Source organism: Xylocopa sonorina, chromosome 6, assembly GCF_050948175.1.
Source record: "Xylocopa sonorina isolate GNS202 chromosome 6, iyXylSono1_principal, whole genome shotgun sequence".
Lineage (NCBI taxonomy): Eukaryota > Metazoa > Arthropoda > Insecta > Hymenoptera > Apidae > Xylocopa > Xylocopa sonorina.
In genome coordinates, this window is record NC_135198.1 from 6558829 (window position 1) to 6583446 (window position 24618).

The 24618-nt window shown below is 41.7% G+C and overlaps 3 protein-coding genes across 5 annotated transcripts; 2 read left to right on the plus strand and 1 right to left on the minus strand.

Moving 5' to 3' along the window:
- Nucleotides 1-265: 265 nt before the first annotated feature.
- On the minus strand, nucleotides 266-5099 carry Pak (serine/threonine-protein kinase PAK 3-like protein). 2 transcript variants are annotated; one of them, XM_076896466.1, is made up of 9 exons: nucleotides 4944-5099; nucleotides 3662-3857; nucleotides 2366-2534; nucleotides 2138-2264; nucleotides 1943-2051; nucleotides 1586-1869; nucleotides 1006-1501; nucleotides 628-846; nucleotides 266-531 (listed from the first exon to the last, which is right to left on the minus strand). In XM_076896466.1, exons 1-9 carry the CDS (start codon nucleotides 4997-4999, stop codon nucleotides 448-450), a joined length of 1740 nt encoding a protein of 579 aa, XP_076752581.1. In that variant the 5' UTR covers nucleotides 5000-5099; the 3' UTR covers nucleotides 266-447. The 2 variants fall into 2 exon arrangements, with proteins under 2 accessions (XP_076752581.1, XP_076752580.1); XM_076896465.1 differs by having other exon boundaries at nucleotides 1943-2060.
- A 2833-nt stretch (nucleotides 5100-7932) lies between these two features.
- On the plus strand, nucleotides 7933-10038 carry Raga-b (Ras-related GTP binding A/B). The gene is made up of 5 exons (XM_076896543.1): nucleotides 7933-8028; nucleotides 8113-8497; nucleotides 8744-8959; nucleotides 9024-9139; nucleotides 9224-10038. Exons 1-5 carry the CDS (start codon nucleotides 7938-7940, stop codon nucleotides 9313-9315), a joined length of 900 nt encoding a protein of 299 aa, XP_076752658.1. The 5' UTR covers nucleotides 7933-7937; the 3' UTR covers nucleotides 9316-10038.
- Nucleotides 10039-10319: 281 nt separating this feature from the next.
- Cahbeta (carbonic anhydrase beta) lies at nucleotides 10320-13408 on the plus strand. Of its 2 annotated transcripts, none has more exons than XM_076896239.1 (5): nucleotides 10320-10478; nucleotides 11252-11336; nucleotides 11612-11799; nucleotides 11889-12080; nucleotides 13186-13408. In XM_076896239.1, the coding sequence occupies exons 1-5, from the start codon at nucleotides 10386-10388 to the stop codon at nucleotides 13246-13248; spliced, it is 621 nt and encodes a 206-aa protein (XP_076752354.1). In that variant the 5' UTR covers nucleotides 10320-10385; the 3' UTR covers nucleotides 13249-13408. The 2 variants fall into 2 exon arrangements, with proteins under 2 accessions (XP_076752354.1, XP_076752353.1); XM_076896238.1 differs by lacking the exon at nucleotides 13186-13408 and adding an exon at nucleotides 12248-12799.
- The last annotated feature ends 11210 nt before the right edge of the window (nucleotides 13409-24618 follow it).

Below are 24618 nucleotides of genomic sequence, written 5' to 3' on the forward strand. Positions count from 1 at the left end.
ATCGAGGAATATCTAGATTTCTGCCGTCAGATCGTTCACAGTTCTGATTTAATCTTACCGTTCTGATTTAACCTTATGGTTCTGATTTAATCTTATCGTTCTGATTTAACTTTAATCCCCTCGCAACATGCGAGAATCGAGCAATTTAAAAACTTTGAAACCATTTCTCGATACTTTTTAAGGTATCGGATAAGTTCTATCTATCTATGTTCTATGTATATGTATATATATATATATATGTACCCATATGGGCATGACCCATATATATATATACATATACTTTTTTATTTATATATTTATATATTTATATATGTTTATTCATTTTTTATCATATATTATTGAATTATTGTGCCGTTCCATTTTGGGAGGGTGATTCATTATTTTCTTTTCTCTTGCAAAAATTATATCGTTGCGATCATGTTGCACGATCACAAACACCACGCACTTCTAATTACCTTTAGCAGCCTCCTTTGCTGCCATTATCAAAGGCGTTAAGGAAGCAAGTGGCCTTGCTAGTTTCAGAAAAGGATGCTGCAAATTTGTCACAAAAAAATACAAGGTTTTATTAAAGTATATTTCATCTGCGAATTATGGTAAACGTTGACATGTACATATGAGAAGAATTACCTTGAGTAATTCCGAAGCCGCAGATCGTTTTTCCACTTCAACTTCTAAACATTGATCTAGGAAATCTTGAAAAATTCCTGATAATTTATCCTTTTCTTTAATTTCAGGCTTTCCGTTTGTTGCGATTAAATATAGCGCTCTTAAGGGATTCTCGTTTAAATACGGCGGTTCCCCTTCTATCATTTCAATAGCCATTATACCCAACGACCAGATATCAACCTACAGATTCAAATTATTCAGAACGTTATCGAGTTCCGGTTGAGAATGAAATATGTCTTAGATAAGGTAATAGGCACAACCGAGTAGAATACTGGTATATGCTCTAAACAAGGTCAAACAGAGTTTATATTTCCACAAAATTTTATCTTATGTATTTACCTTTGGGCCATACTGTTTTCTTGTAACTACTTCTGGCGCCATCCAATATGGTGTACCAACCATCGTAGTCCGTTTGCTCTGTTCTGGTGAGATTTGCGCGCAAAATCCAAAATCTGTTAATTTCACACCACCGTCTAGTCCGAGTAGGATATTGTCAGACTTAATATCCCTGTGTATAACTTGATTACAATGAAGGAACTCCAATGCTTGTAGGACTTCTCTACACACTGCTGCTATTTGACCCTCGTCCATACAAGTCTCAGTTACAACATCTGTCAGACTACCACCAGGCAAATATTCCATAACTACCCATAATTCTTCCCCTACGAGGTAACTATCCAAGTAATTTACAACATTCGGATGTTTGTTCTCCCGCATGACCAATATCTCGTTTATTATTAGCTCCTTCTTTGGCTGTTGCGAAAGATTCATCTGTTTTATAGCAACTTCCATTCCTGTTGATGTTTCGATTGCTGTATATACTGTTCCCGAAGCACTGAAAGAAAAAAAAAAAACGTTTACGAGATACATATAAACACGGTGAAAAATTTCTTAAAATTAAATTTTTCGCGTGACTCACCCTTGACCTATTTTTTCCATTTTCGTATATTTCCTATTTGGATCACCTACGCTTACGATTGTTCTTAATTTTTCTAATATTTCGTCGTCTGACATTTTTTTCTTTCTAGCCTTGTCACTTTGTGCTGGTCTCGTTTGATCAGTTGTCGTTGACGTGGGCGTCGCTTGATTTTTGTTTCTATCCAATTGTGACTGGTGCGGTTGTTGTGGTGTACCATTTCGTTGAGGTGATCCTAATGTAGTGGTTAATGGTGGCGGTGGTTCTTCTTCTATTGGCTTCGTATACTGTTGCAAAAAAATTTGACTTTTCAGATGCTTAAGAATTCCTTTTGAACAGTTTGTAGTAGTTCTTACTTACAATGGATTTCGTACGTTCGGGTCTTACGGAAATTGGTGGTGGCGGAGGTTCATCCTCTTGTTCGGAACTAGTCGCACAAGCGTCCGTTGGTGTACTACTTGGGCTACTGCTGCTTACTCTGTAATTTTATTGTCTCTCAGCGTATATTTAAACATGTACGCGATAAATACAGATTTAGAAGTGTGGAAAGCTCACCTGCTGAGTGAATGCTGAGAATGAGAACTTCCAGAAGCTTGAGACATTGCTTGACCACGAATGCTTCCTACTCCTGCTCCAACACTTATACCCATGCTTCTAGGACTACTTGCTCTTTCGATTGGAGCTAAACATAAAATTTTATGTGAGTTAAAGATAGCATTGTTCAATACCAAAGTTTACTTGCCTAATTAGATAACATTTTGATAAAAAGTATTATTAATTTACCAACTACTCCAACCATTTTTGTAGTTGTCATGTATTTGGAACCTTTTGTTTCTTTACTGCTACTGTCGTACCAATTTAAAACATCTAATACGGCCTGTGGATTTTTCTTCTGCTCTTGTTTACTGATATTACTAGACATAAGCAACCTTGCCCATGCTTCTGGCATCCCCTAAGATCAAAAATTGTGTCTCAAAGTAGTTGTTCTCCAATTTTATGCATAGAAATTTAAAGAAACAATTGGTATAGAAAGGTATATCAAAATTTACAGAGATATGATTCTCAATGTTTTTAATACTAAGAGAACATCGTGCAAATATAAAATGTTTGACAATCCGATTATTACACGGAAGAAATGGTAAGATTGTAAGCAGTCAAACCAATGTTAAATTTCATTCTGCAAGAAAGCAATAAATATCAAATGCAACGTTGACTAAAGCATCTATCTCTCTACTAAAGCAGCTATGCCTCTATTCTATCAGAAATCCTAAATATTTTGTAATAAAAATTAACAACATAATCTTGTTAATTGCAACAAAAACAAACAGTTAAATAAAGTGTATGTATAATTAAACAAAAGAGAAGAGTACAGACAAACTATTTTTTGTGGTCATTTGAGATTACTTACTTTTAATGGCAGCTTGAAAGAAATACGTGTCTAGTTAGTTTTTCATGTGAAAAAATAATAGGTATAAGAAGCATCAGACAAATTACCAAATTACTTTTCCACAATGTCCATACACATGTGAACAAGTGATGAAAATTTAATTTCTTTCAGGTACGAAAAATCCATGTGAATCATTCTTTATGAGAAGATAATTGTTAATATTAATAATTAGTAATACATTACTAGTTGTTCTTACAGTTTTATGCACATAACAAATGAATAAATTCAAACACTATACAAATTTTAATCAGACGTAAACAAAATCTCCACTGAATTGGTAGCATTGCAAATTAATTTCCTTTGTGCATTTATCTTTTCCATGTATGATATGTAATGTAAATTGCCGAGTTAAGGCATTAATAAGTAAATGCTACATTCAAAATTCTTTAACCGAATAATAGTAACCTTGAATAATACATTATTATTCAGTAAAAATTCGATTATACTTTACAGTTAATGTTTTTCATAGGAATTAGTTAAAAATTGTTGTAACCAGTAATGTATAGAACAAAGCAGATGTTTATTATTGTATATTGTTTATTAGGATACTTCGTACCATTGTATAATAGCAAAGCAGAAAGCGAGTGCATTTTGAACAATAGTAATAGGTTGCAAACAGCATGTTGACTTACCGTAAATTCACCAGTAACAGCATCAAATCCAACATGCACAGTATGTTCAAAATTGGTGGGATAACTGATGTTAGGTTTATCCTTGTTCTCTTTTACCTTCATTTTGCTTTTAAGGGTTTTTTTCTTACGCTCATCAGAGTCAGGTTCTTTAGGTAGTGGACGCATGTCCACAGGTAAATTAGGTGCAGATTCACCTCTGAAATATGTTCAATTTTCCATTAACTAACAATCCACAGAGTAAGGTAATCCTGCTTTTAAACATTCACTTCTATACTTTACTTCTGAATAAAATAGATTACAGATTAATTTTTATCCTAGTCGCTACGATTATTATTTATTTAATAATAAATAATTTAATTATTTATAACAAATGGCATGCATGTAAATAATGATTATCTGTACTACATGAAACAAATAGTATTATTTTTAATAACTATTTATATTAGCGATATGAGCACTCTTTTCCGCTGCCCCTCATACTATCGTTCTTATCGTATTATCTATACGAAGATCATACGATTTTCTCGAAATGTATTTTACAAGTTCGAACATCGTGCAAGACAAAAAAAATGTTCACTTTAGTTGATTGAGGTCGGTCGCGTGCGTCCAGCAGCGGACCGAGGTACTAATTACCGATTTTGTAGTGCTAAATTATCACATGTAAAATATATATGTATAAAAATACATTGCCAATACAATGTGAAGTCATATATATTTACATTTTTAAATCACTTTTAATTCTCAATGAATGCAAACGTGTATCTATCTGAAACATCATAATTACTTTTTATTCGGTATACATTATTTACAAAGTTAATACTGAAAATGTTATATATATACATATATGTATACACGTATCTATGAAATACTCATAAGGCTTGTTACTAGAGCTACATGTAGAGACTTAAAAGGACAGTCTCCCACATGAGAATGTCGTTGCATCTGAACTGTAAGATTTTATTTTTAGCATTCACGCACACTAGATTAGCGTCTGTTCCTCTATTTTTGGGGGACAGAGATGCAGACTTCTACTTATTACAAAGAAAATAATAAGGATACACAGTGTAACAAACTCAACAACCTTTTAGTGTCACACAGAGCATAATAGAAAAGGTAGCTTAACAAGTTACACTTAAAACCCGATATAAAGTGTACAATTAGGATCCAGCATTAATTCTACTTCCAATATTGACCGATCGGTTTACTTCTTCTCTTGGAATTTCTTATCAGTGGCAGACAACAAACGATTAACAGCCCAACGCCGGATAGAAAACAGAATTACCTATTCGACGTAAGTCGTACAGGAGGCGCCGGGGGTTTGTCCTCTTCGTCTGACATGTTGTCCCTGGTTTTGTCCCCTTGTCGCCGAACAATCTTACGCCGGTTCGTTTCTACCGGCTTACTCGAAAGGCTCCTTTAATACTATCGTTTCCTGTTTCGGGTGCTCTTTAGCCTGCCCGTTAAAGTTGTACAAATCCTAGAAAACTAAGGGCTGGAATCACAGCGCGCAGAGAATCCCTTACGCAGAGCAAACCGCCAAGTTGTCCCCTGGAGACGCGAGACTCTGAGATCCATTCACCTCTGGTGTTACAAGGAGAAGAGAGGATGAACAAAAAAAAGAGAAAGGTCGGATACCGGGTCCCCTGGATATCAGACGAGACGGAGAGGCGGACACGATCCTCGACGACCGGTCAGGATGGTGAAACGGAACGGGGGGTAGAAAAACTGCCCCTCCTCGTGGGTGACAGCCTCGGGTAGGTAGCTGCGAGGTGTGCTGTTCAATTACGAAGAGTAGCGGCGTCCTCGAACGGGTCAATGCCGTGAGTCTGGGGTGTATTCGAGGTACGAGGGGCAGACAGGCGTCCCGACCTCCCTCAGTGTGACGACCGCTCTCTTTCGTTCTCACACTCCTCCCTTTTTCTCTCTCCTCGCGCTCGTGGAAGAAAAAAATACGGCTGGTAGATCGGTGTATATATGGCGCCGCTTTATCCACACGTCCGTGATGTGCCGCGTTCGGGGCACGGCGGAGGCGGAACCACGCGGCGCTCCGGGTCTTATCAATGACACCTCATTTCGCACGTATAATCGACGCCCGATGTCGACCAGTCCCACCTTCCTCGTCTCCACGGCTTTCAACGAGGCTGATCAGAAGTCGAATTCGCCACCGCCGCCGCGGTCCTCTTGGCACTTGCACAGCGCCTCCACTGGAACACCGTTCACTCCCTCTCTTTCTTTATCTTTCTCGTTCCCTTCGCTTCACCCTAGCCGCGTCCCCCACTTTTTCTCTCGCTTCCTTTTTTTACCCCGTATCTTTCGCTCCATATACTTACAAGATTTGATCATTAGTAGCGCGCGTGCATGTGTGCATTTATTCCCACCCACACCTGTCCTCGGTTATCGCTGATAAACGGCTACGTTTTCTGTGTGCGCGCGTGTCCGTACGTGCGATTTGGAAAAAAAAAAAATATATCTGTTTCGAATAATGTAGGTTGGGAACGGTGGCAGGATTGCGAGTGAATCAATTACAGGTCAGCCAACGTGAGAGCCAAGTTTCCCCGGTGAACTTCATTGCGGTTCTGCTCGTTGAAATTAAATCTTTACTGGAATTATGTATGAGAACGTTTTGAAGATTAATTGTATTTAAATACCTGTGCGCTCGACGCGAGTCGAAAATGTTTTGTAATTACTCTGTTTCAGGGTAGATTGTACTTTTAATGATTTCAACCGGTTTCCTGGTTTCGTACAGCTATATGTGTACATTTTCATATCTGAGCATGCATGGCATACACGGAATTCAATTTGATCATAGATTTATAAATTCCTGATCCTTCTTGGATATATATGTTTGTTATTATTAAACCTTAAAATAGATTCAGTATTTTAATTACTTCGTTGCAAGTAAATACGTGAATTATTGTATACTTACAGTCCCTTGATAGTGCAATGATAATTTAAAAAATGCGGACTTAAGGACCTAAGGTGTGGTATGGATTGCAATACAGTAATCAATATACTATCATTTAATATTACTTTTAATTATATGCAGTAATAAATGATTCGTAAACGAAGCGTTGCTTTAGCGCTATCAAAATTATACTCCCTATTTGAATATTAATAATTTTCTTCACGAATTATACACGCGTATTATATTCGTTACACTTTTTTCCACGTGGCGCCATCTCTGCGAAAAGCGCTGAAACTGTTCGCGCAGCGTTATCGACAGCGAAGTGAACTACTGAAAGACTGGTGGCGCCATCTGTTGGCGAAACTCTGAACTAATCGGCGAATAGTTTCAGACTTTCTCCGACAGATGGCGCCACCAGTCTTTCAGTAGTTCACTTCGCTGTCGGTAACGCTGCGCGAACAGTTTGAGCGCTTCTCGCAGAGATGGCGCCACGTGGAAAAAGTCATCTACGTAACCATCGATTGTAGTAGTAACCAATACGTGTGAGCTCACACAAACGCGAGTTCTGTTTCTGCTGAATATTCTTCTACGTTGTTTAACAATAGTTTTTTCATTTCTTACAGTATATTCAAAAGGAGAATCTTACGTTCAATGATACTTATCAAGTGATATATACTAGTCTTAATGCTCCCTACTCTGCGCATATGTTGTTATCATTAAATGTTGCGATATTAAATATAGTCTGTCCAGCACATCCGTTCTCTTCCTGTCTTATTCTTTTGTGGCGCTTGTATAATGACAACACGCATGAAGTTAGCCGACAGAAGTCGTTGATCGCATAGCCGCGTAGCCAGAAGGTAGAGGGTAATCGTATTTTTCGTATCAGAGGTCTGTGTTTACTATCAGGGCGACTCGTTATTTAACGTCTCGAACCGTCGATGTTTTCTGCGCTGTGAGATTGTTTTTTAATCAGATACCGTTTTTGTTAATCAGCGAGCAGTTTCTATTACAGATATCCTATTGTTCCATTATGTTTATGATTCATCGAATAACGTAAAATAACCTCGATATGAAGTTTGACATTTGACCACGTATTTGATGTATGTGCCACGATATAACACTATCATGAACACAGTGGATACTGTTTGATCGCACGACTATATCGTACTATTCAGTGATTTGTTGCAGAACAGAACTGGTAATCGCCTTGTTCTAAGGGAGTGATCGTCTCAATAAATACTGGTCGATTGTTGAATAGTAATATTATCGATCTAAGATGAAGAAGAAGGTATAGAAATTAATTACTGTCATTTGTTTACCAAAGTTTGTATATACAATGTTTTACATGCGTGTATATTCTAGGTTTTGTTAATGGGCAAGAGCGGCTCGGGGAAGACGAGCATGCGCAGCATAATATTCGCCAATTACATTGCTCGTGACACTAGACGTTTGGGAGCGACAAGTGCGTATCTCGTACGACTAATATTTCCTCGCTAAAGTATCGTTAGTTTTCGATTGCTTACTAAACTGTCGATATGTTTAACAGTCGACGTAGAGCATAGTCATGTTCGGTTCCTGGGTAATTTGGTGCTGAACCTCTGGGATTGCGGCGGGCAAGAGGCATTCATGGAGAATTATTTCGCGTCCCAACGAGACAATATATTCAGGAACGTAGAGGTTCTGATTTATGTCTTCGACGTAGAGTCCAGAGAGTTAGATAAGGATATGCATTATTATCAAAGTTGCTTAGAAGCGATCCTGCAGAACAGTCCGGAGGCGAAAATCTTCTGTTTAGTACACAAGATGGATTTAGTGCAAGAGGATCAAAGGGACATGATATTTAGAGAAAGAGAAGAAGACTTGAAAAGACTTAGTCTACCACTTGAATGTACTTGTTTTAGGACTAGTATATGGGATGAAACTTTATATAGGTATACTTTTGAAACCGTACAGTGATTTGCATATAAAATAGTTGCAAAAGGTATTGGTACACTGTTGTATTAGTTTCATTCTTCTTATTTAATAATGTCTTTGTGCGACTTCAAAAGTGTGTCGCATTGGAACATAAAACTTAATTGAAAAGTATTGTCAATACTTTTTGCATCTACCATACATACTTCTAGATATACGTAAATGCATAGTATTCTACAATTTCACGCCACAGTTTCTGTATTCAGGGCATGGTCTTCGATTGTGTACATGTTAATCCCTAATGTAAAAGAGCTCGAGCAAAGTTTAAAACAATTCACAAACATCATTGACGCCGATGAGGTGCTCCTATTTGAAAGAGCAACATTTCTAGTAATCAGTTATTGCCAGAGGCAACACCACAGAGACGTGCATCGGTTTGAGAAAGTCTCTAATATAATAAAACAGTTCAAATTGAGCTGCAGGTAAATTTGAAGGAAAAAGTAGAGATGGTAATCCGAAAGTATATGCGATAATTATATTTTTTAGCAAGCTCGCGGCGCAGTTTCAAAGTATGGAAGTTAGAAATACAAATTTCGCGGCTTTCATCGACGTGTTTACGTCGAACACGTATGTGATGGTTATTATGTCGGATCCTGCTATACGTGAGTATATATGCGTGTGTTTGCGACTTGAATTCTCTGACTGCCGTGAAACGCTAAACATTTATATGATCCGTACCATTTCAGCATCAGCGGCGACGTTAATCAATATTCGCAACGCTCGGAAGCATTTCGAAAAACTAGAACGTGCTAGTCAAAGTTCGGCATTAAGTAGATAGAAATCAGCTCGACCCAGGCGCGTTGTCACCCGGGTCCAGACTGTGCATCACTATTGAATCTAAGAGTCATTTCGAAAGAGAATATATATATATAAGAACTTTCTTTTCTTTTTTTATTTTTTATTTAAAGTTAATCGCTAATTTTTGTACGAAACGAATATAATTTCTAACGGAACCCATTAATATAACAGCGTCATTTTCAGATTTGTATCAATTCCCGGAAGCGATTAGAAAATGTCCGTAGTCTGTTTCTAGCAAAAAAGTTTAGTGCGATTTCCCCGTGAACATTTTGATAAGTGTATGTACATCGGTAAATGAATACAGCAAATAAATATCTGCTAACGTGAACTCGTGCGCCACTGGTATCGTATTAAGTGTATGGCAATCACTCTCTTGGCTCTTAGATGAAACAAGGTTTCCTGGGTAAAACTCTTTCCTGGTTCAGTGGCATTCTATACCTTATTCGTGTATAATAATTACTCTGGCCTGTTACGAAGATGAATATTTTCCTAAATTGTATTCACTTACTATAACAATGTGTATATATATATACTTATTATACCGACCATCTTACTCCGACGAGAACCAAGCTAAATATTGTATCTTTCAATTCGAGCAATGATAGCGTTAAACTATACGTTACATTTTCCATCAAATTTCGATTAACATCTTTTCACACCGGAATGCAACTATTCAAACTTGTATATGAGTTCACTTATAGCTATGTGTAAAATACTTAAGTATTTATTAAGAAACGAATTTAATAAAAAGCGTACGCTTCAACGTATATCGGATAAACTGTATTTTTTAACTGTATAAATAAATAGAAGCTTGTTCTATCGAATAGTAGAACAAGTAGAATTCGCTTTAACCCCGGCGTTATGTTCGAATGAAACAGAAATAGAGTGGGGATGTTAATTATCGGAAGCGACGATGTTCGAGTCGTATAAGATTTTCAATCCGCGGATTCGCGATGTAATTAAAATTACCGCCGTTCATTCAATGATGGCGGCTTTGCGTATCGTCATCGCTGTAGGTTAGAACGCACTAAGGTGTCTGTAAAGTTTATTATGGATAGAATAATTAAAGGAATAATGAGATATAGGAACTGTCATAGGGAAGGAATGGTAAAACAGTTTCAACAAGTTCGAGATCATCCCGAGGTATGTTAAAATTGTCTTGCCTAATTCATTAGCCATTAGTTTATCAATCTCCGTTCACTTGTGATATTTCCGCGACTCGTAACGAGTACAGTATTTAAATTGGGTAAGAATAGTAATTATTCTTGCATGAATATTGTAAAAAGCGTGGTTAAAAAATGACCTCGTGAAGATATCGAGTTAAATATAAGAAAATGATAACTGTTTTTCATACACTTTTATGTGTAGATATATAACTTTTATCTAGAAGAATAAGTTACTCTAATAACTGGAGACAATGTTCTTTTACATATGCCCTTGAACTGGGAAGCCATTGATAAGAGATAAAGCGTATGTCCGAAATTTCGTTTCACATGGTTTATCGTTTGGCTTTTTCGTTAATCTGTAAACGTTAATTGAATAATATATACTGAAATATTAACTTATTAACATATATAATTTATATTAATCCGGATAATAAATCAATTTAACTGTGCCAAGAGTGATACCACATTTATAAAGTTCGAACCACTTTTAATATTTCTGATAGTAAACGATGTTTATTGCTGTGCGAGATGTTTGTTAAAATTTATTTTCAATTATTTTTATATTTGCATGGAAAATTGTACAACTGATGTATGTATGTATAATAATTTTGCGTAAAATAAGAGAGATCCAAGAATGAGTTGCGATGATAATATGTAATTGAAATTTACGCAAATTGTTACACTAATAGCACAAAGTGCAATGCTAACACGTAATGTCGTAATTGACCTCTGTCGTTACTCTTATCACAGCCAAAGGCAGTTTTCTTTACCTGCATGGACTCCCGGATGATCCCAACTAGATTTACGGAAACAAACGTTGGGGACATGTTTGTCGGTACGAGAAATTACACACTCCATGAATGAAATCTGTTCTGTTCTTTTTTGCATTCTTACGTTACGATACAACGTACTGCTATCAAATGGAAGCTATTGTACAATATTACGAATATTTGCGAACGATCATTTTCTCTGGTTTGCTTAAACGATGATCAATATAATTAACAGTCGGTAAAATGGATACGTACGATATCAGAATGACTAAATCGAAGTTAATCGAAGCTGTTATCGTTAGACGTTATAATCCTTTTGGGCATCTCTGTGTTTTTTCAGTCAGAAATGCTGGCAACATTATCCCTCACTCTCAGCACTTCATCGACGAGTTAACAATGTGCGAACCAGCGGCCTTAGAGCTTGGTTGCGTAGTGAACGACATTAGGCACGTTATAGTTTGCGGCCATAGCGATTGCAAGGCTATGAATTTGCTGTACGCTTTACGCGACGAGGAATTCTCATCGAAAGTACGTACTCGATCCTATCGATCCTACCGATTTTTCTTTTCCACTTATTCCTCCGCTTATTTCTCCTAACGATAACGTTTCGCTGTTAGGTGAACAGAAGGATATCGCCATTAAGGGCATGGCTGTGCGCGCATGCTAGCAGCAGTTTAGCGAAGTTTCAACAGCTCGAAATTACCGGGTTTAATCAGCCGATCCTTTTTCAAGCAGAGACGCCCTTGCGAAAGTTCGTCGCCTATATCGACCCGGAAAATAAATTTGCCATAGAAGACAAATTGTCTCAAGTTGGTGAAAATATAAATTAATTTTAGTCCTGTTTTTCGGTGTCGTTTATCAGATTTCACGCGAAAAAGAAAATGAACAACTTCGTTGCACAGTTTAAATTGAACTATTTGTAAGCGCCTCGACAATCGAAGTTCGTTTTAAACGAGTAGATGTATTTCAATTCCAGATAAACACGCTGCAGCAGCTACAGAACATAGCCTCTTATGGATATTTAAAGAAACGGCTGGAAAGACACGATTTACACATTCACGCGCTCTGGTTCGATATTTACACTGGTGATATTTATTACTTCAGCAGAGCGAACAAACGATTCGTAGAAATAAACGAGTTAACGGAGACGCCGTTGCTCGCGGAAATTAAGAAATATTATTCGTAAAACAGTCTAGAGTTAACGATTCGTATTGATAAGGATACGGCAAAGCCTGAATACGCTTCAATTCGTTGAATCTTCCAAGAACGTCGTTCAAACGTAGAGTAACTGCCAGTTAGATACTCGTTCAATTGAAGACCATGTAATGTACCTGGATGTGAAAGTAGTGAATTCTCTTCCCTCTTTTTTATTAAGATTCATGTTACAAACTTGTTCGCACAAAATAGAGCACCACGATATTATTCGTCGGTATTTATAACAAGAAAATACCTGTTATAGATACATTTTTAATAACGTGAAATGCGCGATAAGGTGTTTGATTGCACATTATCCGCAAATAATATCGCAATTTCACTGGATAGTACGTACAACATGAAAATTTTTATATATCGTGTGCTCGTAAAATTAAGATAAAGAACAACAATTATTAGCATTATTTTTCTTTTACAAAATTTGCCTAATTACAATTGTCAGCATGAACTGATATATATGCCACGACATTTTACGTTTTTTTTATAATTGTTACGTATAATATACAAAGTTTAGTGGCACGTATAAATTTATAACGGTCTACGTGAATGTATATATTTTTAAATGTTATTTATATAATGGTGCATATTTATATATTTAGTACGATAAGCGTGCAAGAAATATATTTGCTTTTTATTTCTGGGATCTCTTATTTGATTCATTTAACGATCCACTTGGCTTACCACCGATTTGCTTCGATATAGTTTGCGCCTGAGTCGCGTAAAATTGAAGTCGAGGAACAAGAGCTGGAGGACGTGCCGTACTGACGGATGGACGGTTTCGTGGCCAGGCGAACTAGAGCATGCCACTCCCGAAAGAGAAAGCAAAACAACGAACCAAGGTGTAGAATTAGGATGATGATAAGTATGGTATCAGACGTCCGAGTCAATCCACTGACGCAATGCACATACAACAGGTATACTCGCACCTGAGGTAAATATTTTTTACAGCAATATTATGCGTTACACTCGATTATACGATACAATTTAATATCTAAAACTCGTACTTTCCATTTTTCTTATTTAGCTCGAAGTGGGACATTGAACGAGGTAAGACCTACGATAATGACGCGTCTCGGCAATTCTCTCTCAAAAAAAAAAAAAATACTAAAAATAAATAATTATATATTTCCAGATGATTCGCATAGAAAAACAACTCGATCTGCTGTTCTGAGGAGTCGATTCGGCGTCGCCGTTTTAAATGGAACTCTTTTCAACAGACGACGTCGCCGCGTCGAAATTGTTGGCACCGAGGTACTTCTATGCAAATTCGCAATTTCTCCTCTCAATTCCATAACTCGACGCGCATAAAGATCCCATAAATCGTCGCGAGAAGTATGCCTTTTACTCGTTTTACGAGTATAATCGCGCGGTTGCGGCACGAGGCCACGCATATACGTTCTCCGTCCGAAGCTTTGCTAGCCAGACGCGAAAAAATGGTTCGAGGCGGCTCGCGCTTTTCAGCGTGTTTCACGGTAAAAGTGAAGAGGATTCGCTACTCTGTCTAGGTGAATCGTCCGAGAGTTGGGCCGGTTAGGCCGGTCTACGGACTGTGACGAGCTGCGCGGCAGCATGGTTGCCGCGAACCGGAAGGTGGGAGATCAAAGAATCTACTCGAGCCACGGCGACGACTACGCTCGTCCTTTTTCTTCCTCCTTCTTCTCCTCCTTCTTCTTCTCTCGCCTCTCGAGATCTCGCACCCCGCGAATCGCGCTGGCACACTGGCCTGGATCGCACCGGGGTATCTATCACGCGGTGGAGGCAACCGTGTGTCCGTAAATATACCGCGCGTTGTAAGTACTCACGTTAAAAAGTAAAACCGTGCCATCCTTTATCTCTCAGCGTAACGCTTGGGACACGCGATCCGGTTATGCGACCGGAGGGCCATTTTTAGCACGATCTAACGTTCAACAATTCGGACCATTGTGCTCTCCAAAAGGCAGGCAACAAGCTAGAAACACAGAGAAATACAGCGGGTCATAGAAGTGTCCGTATCTCGAGCATTCAATCAATAATGCATTGTCTATTGAGAGCCAAACAGTTCACTGTATTATAATACGAATGAAAGCTTGACCAAATTGTCGCAAATTTAATGCTCGCTGACAAAAGCATATATTAAGTATCATAAATTCCTTTCATCCCTTTGTTCGCGGTCACTTATACATTTATTTCCTCAGGACACCCTGTCAGACTCTCTCTCGAACGGCGGAGCCGTGCAGGCGTTTCAAAGCGTGCCCACCGCGGAGCTTCCGTGAAGGGTGTCACCATTAAATTAGACTCGGTTACGAAATTTGGGTGCACGGTAGTCCAGCGGCCCCGTTTTACCTGGCCAGGTGAACAATGCTTGGACGGGCGGCTCGCGCGGTTCTGCGGCCAAAACAGGGCACGAATTGCGAAGCCTGGCGGGACCACGGGGGGTTGTTGCTACGGGTGAACCAGGAAGTCGAGGAAGAAGACAATCGACAGCCTTTCAACCCTCTGTTCGCCGCAATTCTTCGTCGAGACGCTTCCGCGTCCGCCTCGGCTTTTGTTCGACAAGTGGCGGAACGAGTTTCACCGAAATCATCGCTCGACAGCCCCTGTCGCGGACATTGGGCGGTGTTCGATGGCGTTTCCGTGACATAATTCGCAGTTTCGCCGATTACTTCGAGAACAGAGGATCCTGTCTGATATTCCTATGGAACTGGAGTGTCGCCTGTTGGTGCCAGTCGCGATGATGGCACGCGCGGCGATACTTCGCGTGGACCAAATCGGTAGGCACGGCCCCTTGGACGAATTTATTTGTTAATTAATTACACGGATACGACGTCGTTAATATTTCCACGCTCGAGAGGAGCCTTCCTCGCGGCGAGCCCGAGGCTCGTCTACGAGAATAAGGTTTCGGAAAAATACACGAGCGTAACGAAGTAGTAATGCCACCGGGGGGACTGCAGTGTGTTATGCTTCGGCGCACACCACTGGCCACGCACTCTTTTTCTTCGACCGGTCTAAAACGAAGGGGGAAAAAAAAAGAGATCGTGCGAAATCGTGACATCGTTACTATCTCCCATGCTTCAATAGCGAATCAATCCAACCTGTCGCTGAAACGGACTCGCGGCCGCGCCGTTTCGACATCTCCATCCGCGGTTGGGAACGGAGGATTAAGTTGATATTTTTTTTTGCGCGCGAAACACGCCGATCGTATTTTATTCCCTCGCCCCTAGCCTCGCCTCTCCCCGTTTCTTTTCTTCAGGTTGAGTCACGATCAGCTTCGATATGTTTACCGTAACACGCCTACACTAATTAATGTGCGATTGCGTACGCCGCGATTTAGATTCGGTTTTTAATTGAACATCGCGAAACCGAGCGGGGAATCTAGACTTTCGAATCGCTCCAACCGGTCGAAATCGAATCTTTTTGATGACACAGCTGAAACAATTTAATTGCCGACGTCGTTGAACATTGCAGAGCGTGCCACGAGCGAGCCGGAAGCGACGGAAACGTTACAAAACGGAACGAGGATCACGAGAATTAAATGCCCACGACGCTCTTCTCGCCCCTGTTTCGTCCGCGTATTCGGAATAACAAGATAATCGACGAATGGAACAAGGGAACGAAAAGAAGAGCCGTAAAAAAGGAAGGCAGAGGTTCTTAAAATAATCGTAAAATTGAACGTTCTCGTGGAGGAAGACGGCGAGCGAGGCGGGAAGAAGAGAGGCAGGGACTTTTTCTCGGCGTCGGCCGGCAGAATCCTTACGTGTCCGCCGGTGTTCCCGTTTTCAGGCCTCGTGTTTCGTGTCCGAGTAAAAGTGAGTCCCAGATAAACGGCATGTAAGGCCGTAAATATACGGCCTGTGGCAGGAAAAAACGACTCATACAGTTCCGTGAACTGTGTGTCCGCGTCAGCGAAACGAGAAAAAAAAAGGACACTGCGGGGTTAGGACCGTGAGCGGGTCCTCTCGCGCGATAACCGCTATCTCCTACACCGATCCCCCTCGTGTCTCACCTCTATCGAACTCCGCTCTAACGCGCGCTCGTCTCCTATTTGGGTCGAGGAAGTGACGCGCGCCAGTGGGGCGAATTTGACACAATTTTCTCTATTCTCGCGCCGGTCGAGTGTCAAGGTGTAGGCCCCGCGATCGAGGTCCCCTATTATAATACCCGCGCGTGTCTGTCTATTCGCCACCTCTAAATATGCCCGAAATTCTGAGCACGACCGTTAGCCTGACGCTAACTGTATAATCGTGGCGCAACTCGTACGGAAAGAAAAAGAAACAAAAATAAAGGAAGAGGAAAACACGGGCCCCTCCATGTCTTCTCTCTCTCTCTCTCTCTCTCTCTCTCTCTCTCGCCCTCGCGCCTCGACGCCCTTTCTCCGACGTTCTATGAATTAATGCGCCCAGGTTCGTCCAGCCCGTAATGTCAGATGCCGCGAGGGACAATAGACCTCGTTAATGGGATTCATCGGCTAGCTACGACGGATAAGAGTCCGCGATTCTCTGAATGTCGCGATGCACGCTGCGAAACGCCCATTTTTATGGATCACTGATGATTTAGTGGGAAAGTACTGATGGTCAGGATGAGGTATCGCTTTATCATAGACAGAGGATGCTCGTGGTGAATTTATATTGTAGGTAGCATTGCGAATGGGTACATATTAACAGAGAGACGAATGCAGACAGCGTCTTCTGAAGTATATTCACTGAAAGGATCGCAAGCATATATATTTACGTATTTAAATCTCGCGTAAATCCAATGAAACACGACGATAATCAACTTTTCATTCTCCACAGGTACACAAGCCATCGATCGCTCGGCTGGAACCTTAGTCATCCGTTTTCTTCCGGCGTAACACCATTAAGAAATGCTTTTACAAGGATGATGTTTTGTTCCTGTATCCTGAAGAGAGTGTACGGTACGCCTGCACACCCGATATCCTGAAACGTTCACCATTTTTTGCCAATTTTTCGAGCGGCGCGGGAACAGGACACGTCACGTTTTTGCCAGAGAACATTAGACGCGCGCAGCGTAGAACTGGCCGTCGATCGGCAGTTCCTCTGATTATTTTTTTCTTTTTTCTGAATTCGAGATATGTAGAACGTCCTTGGCAGGTCCTTGCAGAGCGGGACGTCGCGAAGGACTTCGACGGCGTAGTCGCGGTTCGGTTCCTGGCGATGAAAAATGAATCGTATTTATCGGCGCGGATAGGCCGCGATTGGCCAACGCTCGGTGCCGCGCAGTGTGTCGAATGTCCCCCAATGATAATCGTCGATTTTTGCGCGGCGCTCGCAGAACGGTAACGGTGGCGTGGCCACGGCGTAATTATAAAATGTTGCAACGCGACAGCCAGGTGCAACGAACCCGCGAGCGTACCGTGCCATGACTACTATCCGCTGGCGAACACTCCGATTGTTATGAAACATCTTTCCATACGTTTCGTGAACGAGCAATTAACCATTTCGCCCGAGAACGTCACGGTTACGTTATCTTTTTATCCGCGAACGAGATCGCGAGCGTGTGCAGGTCCTCGTGTACGATAGAGGGGCACGCGACTCGTCTAATTCCAGCGGACATTGTCAAATATTGACTCGAGCAGTTTCACTGATAGATCGTTTCACGCTTGACCGTCGAAGCAAATTCGCGATCGCTTTTAATTGGAGCAAACGTGCAGGTTGTGTACGAAACGAAGCATTGATTTGAATCGTTCCAGTAATTGTTTCCACCGTTTGAGTGTCGATGTAATCTGGTAGCAGGTTTAATCGGGGTAAATCTAATATTGTTTGGAACCGATGTCGGCTGTATCGTTAAAGGATTACGCGTTACGTTCGTCTGTTAAGAAATTTTGTTAATTTTTAGTTAAATATTACTAGTTTAATGGAATTTGATCGTAGAGTGGTCGATTTTACGGTGAGAAATATTAAACGGTGTCGGGAACGTCTGAGGAATTAATTTTTACTTGTTCGCGGTGCACAAAATCGGTGTTGCTGTTGTAATTTTTTTATTACTTCTCTTTCGAGCCGAACGAGACTTAAAACTTTCTAAAAAATTATTCGTACGCAATATTTCATTGTGCCAGAAATTTCTTGTACGATTAAGAAATGTATACATATCTGAAGAAAAATGCTTTTGGTCGATCTAATTCGAAGTGGACGCGCACACGTACAGTTTTCACTTTGTAGTCTTTTCATTTTTTCAAATTTCCAAACACTTCAGTTAATATGTATCTAATCTTCCGTTGGTAATATTTTTCATCGAAACAAGAGATTAATCGCAACTACAGACTTACCACCTTTCATATCTTAACAAGTTCAATAATTCAGACCAATTATCGAATTCCATCGACACCAGAGTATTATAATATAACATCGCAGTATCAATGTTCATTCTGATCGTTTTGCTAATTTCATATTATTTGTGCTTTCACTCGTGCATTTAACGCCAAGGGGGGGAGGGGGGGGGCAGAGCGTTAACAGCCACTCGTTAATTTGTACGAATATTTTTCTACAATTTCGAATTGTATCCTGGTACGCGACCTGAAAAAACAACGCGTTAATCGCGTGTGATGCTTTTCGAAAATTGTGTGCCTACACACCACCTCGCGAGGCGAGAAGAACGAAGAATCTTGAGCTTGAACAACGTTCGTTCTCACGTAGTAAAGTTTACTGTAGAACCAGTCAAGTATCGACGAATAGCGCTTGGTTGAGTTTTAATATTTAAAATCGATAGATGCTTTTCAAAAATTGTGTGCCTATACACCACCTCTCGAGGCGAGAAGAACGAAGAATCTTGAGCTTGAACAACGTTCGTTCTCACGTAGTAAAGTTTACTGTAGAACCAGTCAAGTATCGACGAATAGCGCTTGGTTGAGTTTTAATATTTAAGATCGATAGAAGGGGATGGATGACAAATTAACGAGCTTTCACACGATTCGCGCGCGGTTTTTCCGTCGAGCTGGCACACGAGTGCGGGAACGGAGGCCAACCGAGCACCATTTTGCAGGGGGCCGTGGCGCAACGTGTGGCCGCGCGGGAACAAAGTTATGTAAAATCCGAGCAAAAATGTTAGAAAAACCACGGTCCGCCAGTTGCTGAGAACCTCGAGGATACCTACTTGCCAACGCTACCGAGGAATTGGGCACCGACCTGGCCGATTGGTCACGATCGTTCGTTCGTGCCTTCTCGAATCGCGCCGCTTCTTTTTTTTCCAGTTCGTGGCGTGAATTCGTTGCCGCAATATCGCGGCGCTCACGCATCGCGGCTTCACGCCTCGATATGAATTAAATATCGTTGTAGCTCCCTTCGCTTTTTCGCCTCTCCTCCTTTCTCGCCTGTTCTCGATGATTTGCACTTCGCTTTTTACGATCTTGCTACTAAAAAATCAACTATTACGATGAATACATAATAAATATGGCTTTTACAGAGATCTTCAAACTCGTAGATACCTTTTGGAAGTCGTTGGAAGCACGACAGCGCAGCTAGAAAGCATCCCTGGTTTACAACAAGTATGGACATCGAAAATCCTCCATCACCACGATTAAACGTGCACAAAGTCCACCGCAGTCATCCAATCCGTTTTTAACTGCAAACCACTAAAAGACCAGCAAACAACGAAGCGGCCATTTCGCGTGTAACCACCAAACAGATTTCGCACGAGTGTTAGTTCCCATAAATACCTATTAGCGATAACATTAGCGATCTGCTAAACATAATTCATAGACACACTTGGCGGTAAGAAAAAAAAAATACCTATACGTACTAAAAAGAAACTAAAATCTTGTAATTAACAGGTCAAGCTGTCCCGTTCACCCCTCTGTTCCCATAAGCGAATCATCCAAGATGGAGCTCCATGACTCGCTTGCAACCAGGAACGAAGATATGATCGTGGAACCTGAAGTAAGACTGGCGTAAATCATCGGAACAATATAACGATCGATCAGAGCAGTCGTCGTAAGAAGAATGCACGGCTCGCGAGCCGCGAAACGGGGCCCAATTTCACCAGTTATCGCTCGAATCGCCGTGGTTTTAGCGGATAGCAGCGCGGCTGGCCGCGCTCGCGGTGCGTAGGTCGCCGGTGCGTGAGCGTGCAAGTTCAAGAACAATGACACCACCGCGATCTCTGTGTAATGTAGGTACGATTTTGCCCAGGCGACGGTGCTGGCTGATTGTGGCGGCGGCGGCGGCGGCGGTGGCGGCGGTGGTAGCGGGCAGCTCTCGTGCCACTGACCCAAAAACACACTTACCTATGTTACACTATGCCCGGCTATGTACGCCGTTGTCGCTATGCCTTTAATGCCCCGTACACAAGAGCGTTTCCGCCTCTCGCGGTAAAACGCTTCTGTGTATACGCGCCGCGTCCTTGGAAGATTTACTCGCGGACCTGATCGCACTCACCGATGCCCAGCGGATTTTTCATTCGAGTCTGCCGACGCCTGTCAATCGCGGACTGAAAGTAACTTCCGTGGCGAGCGAACGGGCTGGTTAATTCCACGGTAAAACACGCGGTGTCCGAGATTAGCGACTGTCTTGGTACGCTGGGGGGCCTCACTGAGCAAAATGGCTGACGTTTGCTCGTAGAATCAGGCAGAATCTAATAAAGACTGATAGTTATAGATAGATTATTTAAATGTCGTTTGTACGATCGTCGAGTGTAACAGATTTCGAATGGGTTGAGTTCGTGCTCTGGAAGTGGAGCTGGACGATCTCTGAGAGCTGGTTGGTGTTAGAAATCGAGCAGGTTCTGTTAGGAAGTTGTACGTTTTAAAGGTGTAACGCTTTACTTACAGTTTCGTTTTACTTGTTGCTGGTATTTAAAAAGAACGCTCTAAGCTGGTTACTCTGAGGCAGATATATACACACGTTTGAGTACTGATTCGCGAGGCATTAAAATTCCCGTCGTTGAAGTCTCCGCGCGATATACATATTGATAAACGCTCCGTTTTCGCGCGCCCATTTTTCGGTGGCTTCACTTTTGTTTTTACTTTCGCGAGGCGAACATTGGCATTTCGCGATCCCGCACCCGCTGCCATTCTTTATACATAACTTAAGCTACTTGCGCAATAATAATATCTTACTTGAAAAATGCTTTTACAAATGAACAATTTAAAGGGGTCCCTAAATTATCAGAGAGATACGTCCACGAATTCGCATCGAAATGTAATCGTAGCGTTCATTCTGCTTTCAATTTTGTTGGTACCAAGGAAAAACCGCTCGAGCAAACCGAGCCGTGCGATTCCGCCATAAGGTAGATTGTGGCACAGCGCTTACAAAGGAGACCTCGATTAATAAACAATCGCGGTTTCCTAAAGTGGCGTGCGCGCGAGGCGCGTGAATTCAGATCGCGCGAAACTGGCGCGAAAAACACACACGGGGGCCCGTGAAGAAACTGGCGGGCATCCGCGTAACTGTGCCTGCTGAAATGGCGGCGTTTGCCGCGTGTAATCCGGCTGCGTCCTACGTGTATATACTCCCGCGTTTTACTCTCCATCTCGATTGTCCCACTTGGTAAACAGGACAAAACTGGAAGCGCGAGGCTGGGGGTCCTGCGCGCTGGTCGAGGAGCGGCTGATTCGATCCGCTCGACTTTTTTTCTTCTTTCTTCTCGTCGTCGTCACGAATCCGAGACGAGAATAGGTCCCGCGATGGACGGCGGCAGGAAGCAACGGGACGGAAGAGGAAACCGAACCGAGCCGCCGTTTTAAAAGTCTCGCAGGCAACGGTTCGCTTCTCGCGGCCGCACGACTTGGAGCGCCGCGACCCACTCTTGGTTTCTGAAGCCAAACAAACTGGAAACGATCCGCCTCTTCCCCCTTGGGCCCATTCGGGGGCCCGCAACGTTCGCGCGCGCTTGGACTGGGTTTTTGTGCTCCAATTGACCCGCCCGCGGAGAACAAAAGCTCCGCCGTGCCCTGATAGACCACCGACCGAACATAATCGCGTGCGACGTTGTTGGAAAGAGAAAATGGCGCCGGATGCGGGCCATTCTTCGTTCCTATCGGTCGTTCGATCGAATTTCTTTCGTAGATTTTCAGGCGTGAGATTGTTCTCTCCATCAGATTTTCATTTCTCTATTTCATTTCTCTCGAGAATTAAGTTAATTGACATTGTATATTTGGTATCTATGAAGATATTAAGGTGAATAGCGATTATGATACAGCGATAGAGATTTTAAACAGGTAAAAGTATTTTATTAGCTGTGGATACCAAGTTATAGTCGCGACGTCGCCCTTCGAAAACGTAAAAGCAAACGATCCCTGTCGATCCTGCGGTGATTATTATATTCCCTTCAAACGCCACCAGTCCCATTGCCAGTTAGAATTATAATTAATAAAGAATGGTCGGTAGTCTCCTTCTTTTATCATGGAATTTAGGACACTTTTTGTCGCGGCGGTGCTCGATAAAAAGGCTTTACGAGAAGCAACCAGCGCTACTGTCGGGGTTATTTTTACGATCGTTGCCGACTGACCGCGCATACCAGAATCAACCTAGCCGTGCTTTTTTTTTTAGTCCACCTCTTTGTCTTTTTTCCCCCCCTTTCTTCTTACGACCATCAGGCGTAACCGAATTGAACTGGGTCACAGTTGTTCCTTCGCGGGGCTAGGGCAATGGGCGACGAGGAACCTTTACCTAGTTACGGTTTCGAGAATCGGGGATGATGACACCAGACGTCGACGCGACACGACGCGACGCTTCGTCGTCCAAATTTCTCCCTCCACGCAGGTGATTCTGTGTACCCAAATCCGGAACCTGGTCTGGTCCGCAGGAGGTGGAGGGGGCCAGCACACTCTGCGGAATGTCCTCATTTTTTTTGAGGCCTCGGGGCCTCGAGGGCCCGCGTGACTTCCTCAATGTAATGCCCAGGGAATCGCGGCACAGGCCCACGTGGGCATCGATCCCTTCGACGAAACCCGACGACGTGATCCATCGCATCGAATAGTCGTTCTGTGCTCTTCCTGCTCGCCTATGGAGACTGAATTTCGAATACCAACCAGGTAGATCGGATCCTTTTGGGCACAAACAGTTGGAAGTTCCCTCGAATCGATGGGTCCCCGTTGCGGCTTATTTTCAGGACTCCACTTAATGACGAAACGCTGAGACGTTGGAATAATTCAACACCCAGTGGACAGTGCACTATTTTTCCATCGAAACACAGTAGAATTATAATAAATAGTTTATCCTTTACAAATTTACATAAGTTTTAGTCTTATAAGATGTATTATACTGCGAGTTTATAGAAATAGTTTGTAATAACTAGTTAATAAGTCTTATCTCATAAGTTCTAGTTGTATAAGATGTATAAACTAAAAATTAGCTCGTAAGGATACCTGTATTGCTTGTACCTTTAAAAAAGTTACAATAAATAATTCAATTCTTGTTAAATAATTGTTTAATCATTTCAAGACCCATTCAATACTCCTAGAACAACCAATTCCAATCCTTAAACGAGAAAAACTCGTAAAAATCATCCTGGACCACATTAAATTAGTTGGTGGCTCGAAAAATTGGAAATGTATCAGGAGAACATAAGTGGTGAGGAGGTATTCGTGCCACTTCTAGGAAAATGACGTCACTTCCAAGAATCGCCAAAATTCCTGGAATTTTTGATGACGTCATTTCCAAGAAGTGGCAAAACTCGGATACCTCCTATGACGTCATGTTCTCCTGATACTTTGTCGATTTTTCGACCAAAATCTTGAAAAATCGACTTTGTAACAGGAGAACATAACATATGAGGAGGTATGCGTGCCACTTCTAGGAAAATGACGTCACTTCCAGGAATCGCCAAAATTCCTGGAATTCTCGATGACGTCATTTCCAAGAAATGGCACTATTCGGATACCTCCTATGACGTCATGTTCTCCTGATACATTGTCGATTTTTCGACCAAAATCTTGAAAAATCGACTTTGTAACAGGAGAACATAACATATGAGGAGGTATGCGTGCCACTTCTAGGAAAATGACGTCACTTCCAAGAATCGCCAAAATTCCTGGAATTCTCGATGACGTCATTTCCAAGAAATGGCACTATTCGGATACCTCCTATGACGTCATGTTCTCCTGATACATTGCCGATTTTTCGACCAAAATCTTGAAAATCCGACTTTGTAACAGGAGAACATAACATATGAGGAGGTATGCGTGCCACTTCTAGGAAAATGACG

Bases quoted from the DNA above. Each gene is read 5' to 3' on its own strand.
- Pak (XM_076896465.1), bottom strand. From the start codon at position 4,999: ATGTCAGACGAAGAGGACAAACCCCCGGCGCCTCCTGTACGACTTACG. The intron at 1,502-1,585 runs GTGAGTCACGCG...TTTTTCTTTCAG, and splicing joins ATGGAAAAAATAGGTCAAGG to TGCTTCGGGAACAGTATATA. The intron at 532-627 runs GTAATTCTTCTC...ACAAATTTGCAG, and splicing joins CGGCTTCGGAATTACTCAAG to CATCCTTTTCTGAAACTAGC.
- Raga-b (XM_076896543.1), top strand. From the start codon at position 7,938: ATGGGCAAGAGCGGCTCGGGGAAGACGAGCATGCGCAGCATAATATTC. The intron at 8,029-8,112 runs GTGCGTATCTCG...TATGTTTAACAG, and splicing joins TAGACGTTTGGGAGCGACAA to TCGACGTAGAGCATAGTCAT. The intron at 8,498-8,743 runs GTATACTTTTGA...TTCTGTATTCAG, and splicing joins TGGGATGAAACTTTATATAG to GGCATGGTCTTCGATTGTGT.
- Cahbeta (XM_076896238.1), top strand. From the start codon at position 10,386: ATGGATAGAATAATTAAAGGAATAATGAGATATAGGAACTGTCATAGG. The intron at 10,479-11,251 runs GTATGTTAAAAT...CTCTTATCACAG, and splicing joins AAGTTCGAGATCATCCCGAG to CCAAAGGCAGTTTTCTTTAC. The intron at 11,800-11,888 runs GTACGTACTCGA...TTTCGCTGTTAG, and splicing joins ACGAGGAATTCTCATCGAAA to GTGAACAGAAGGATATCGCC.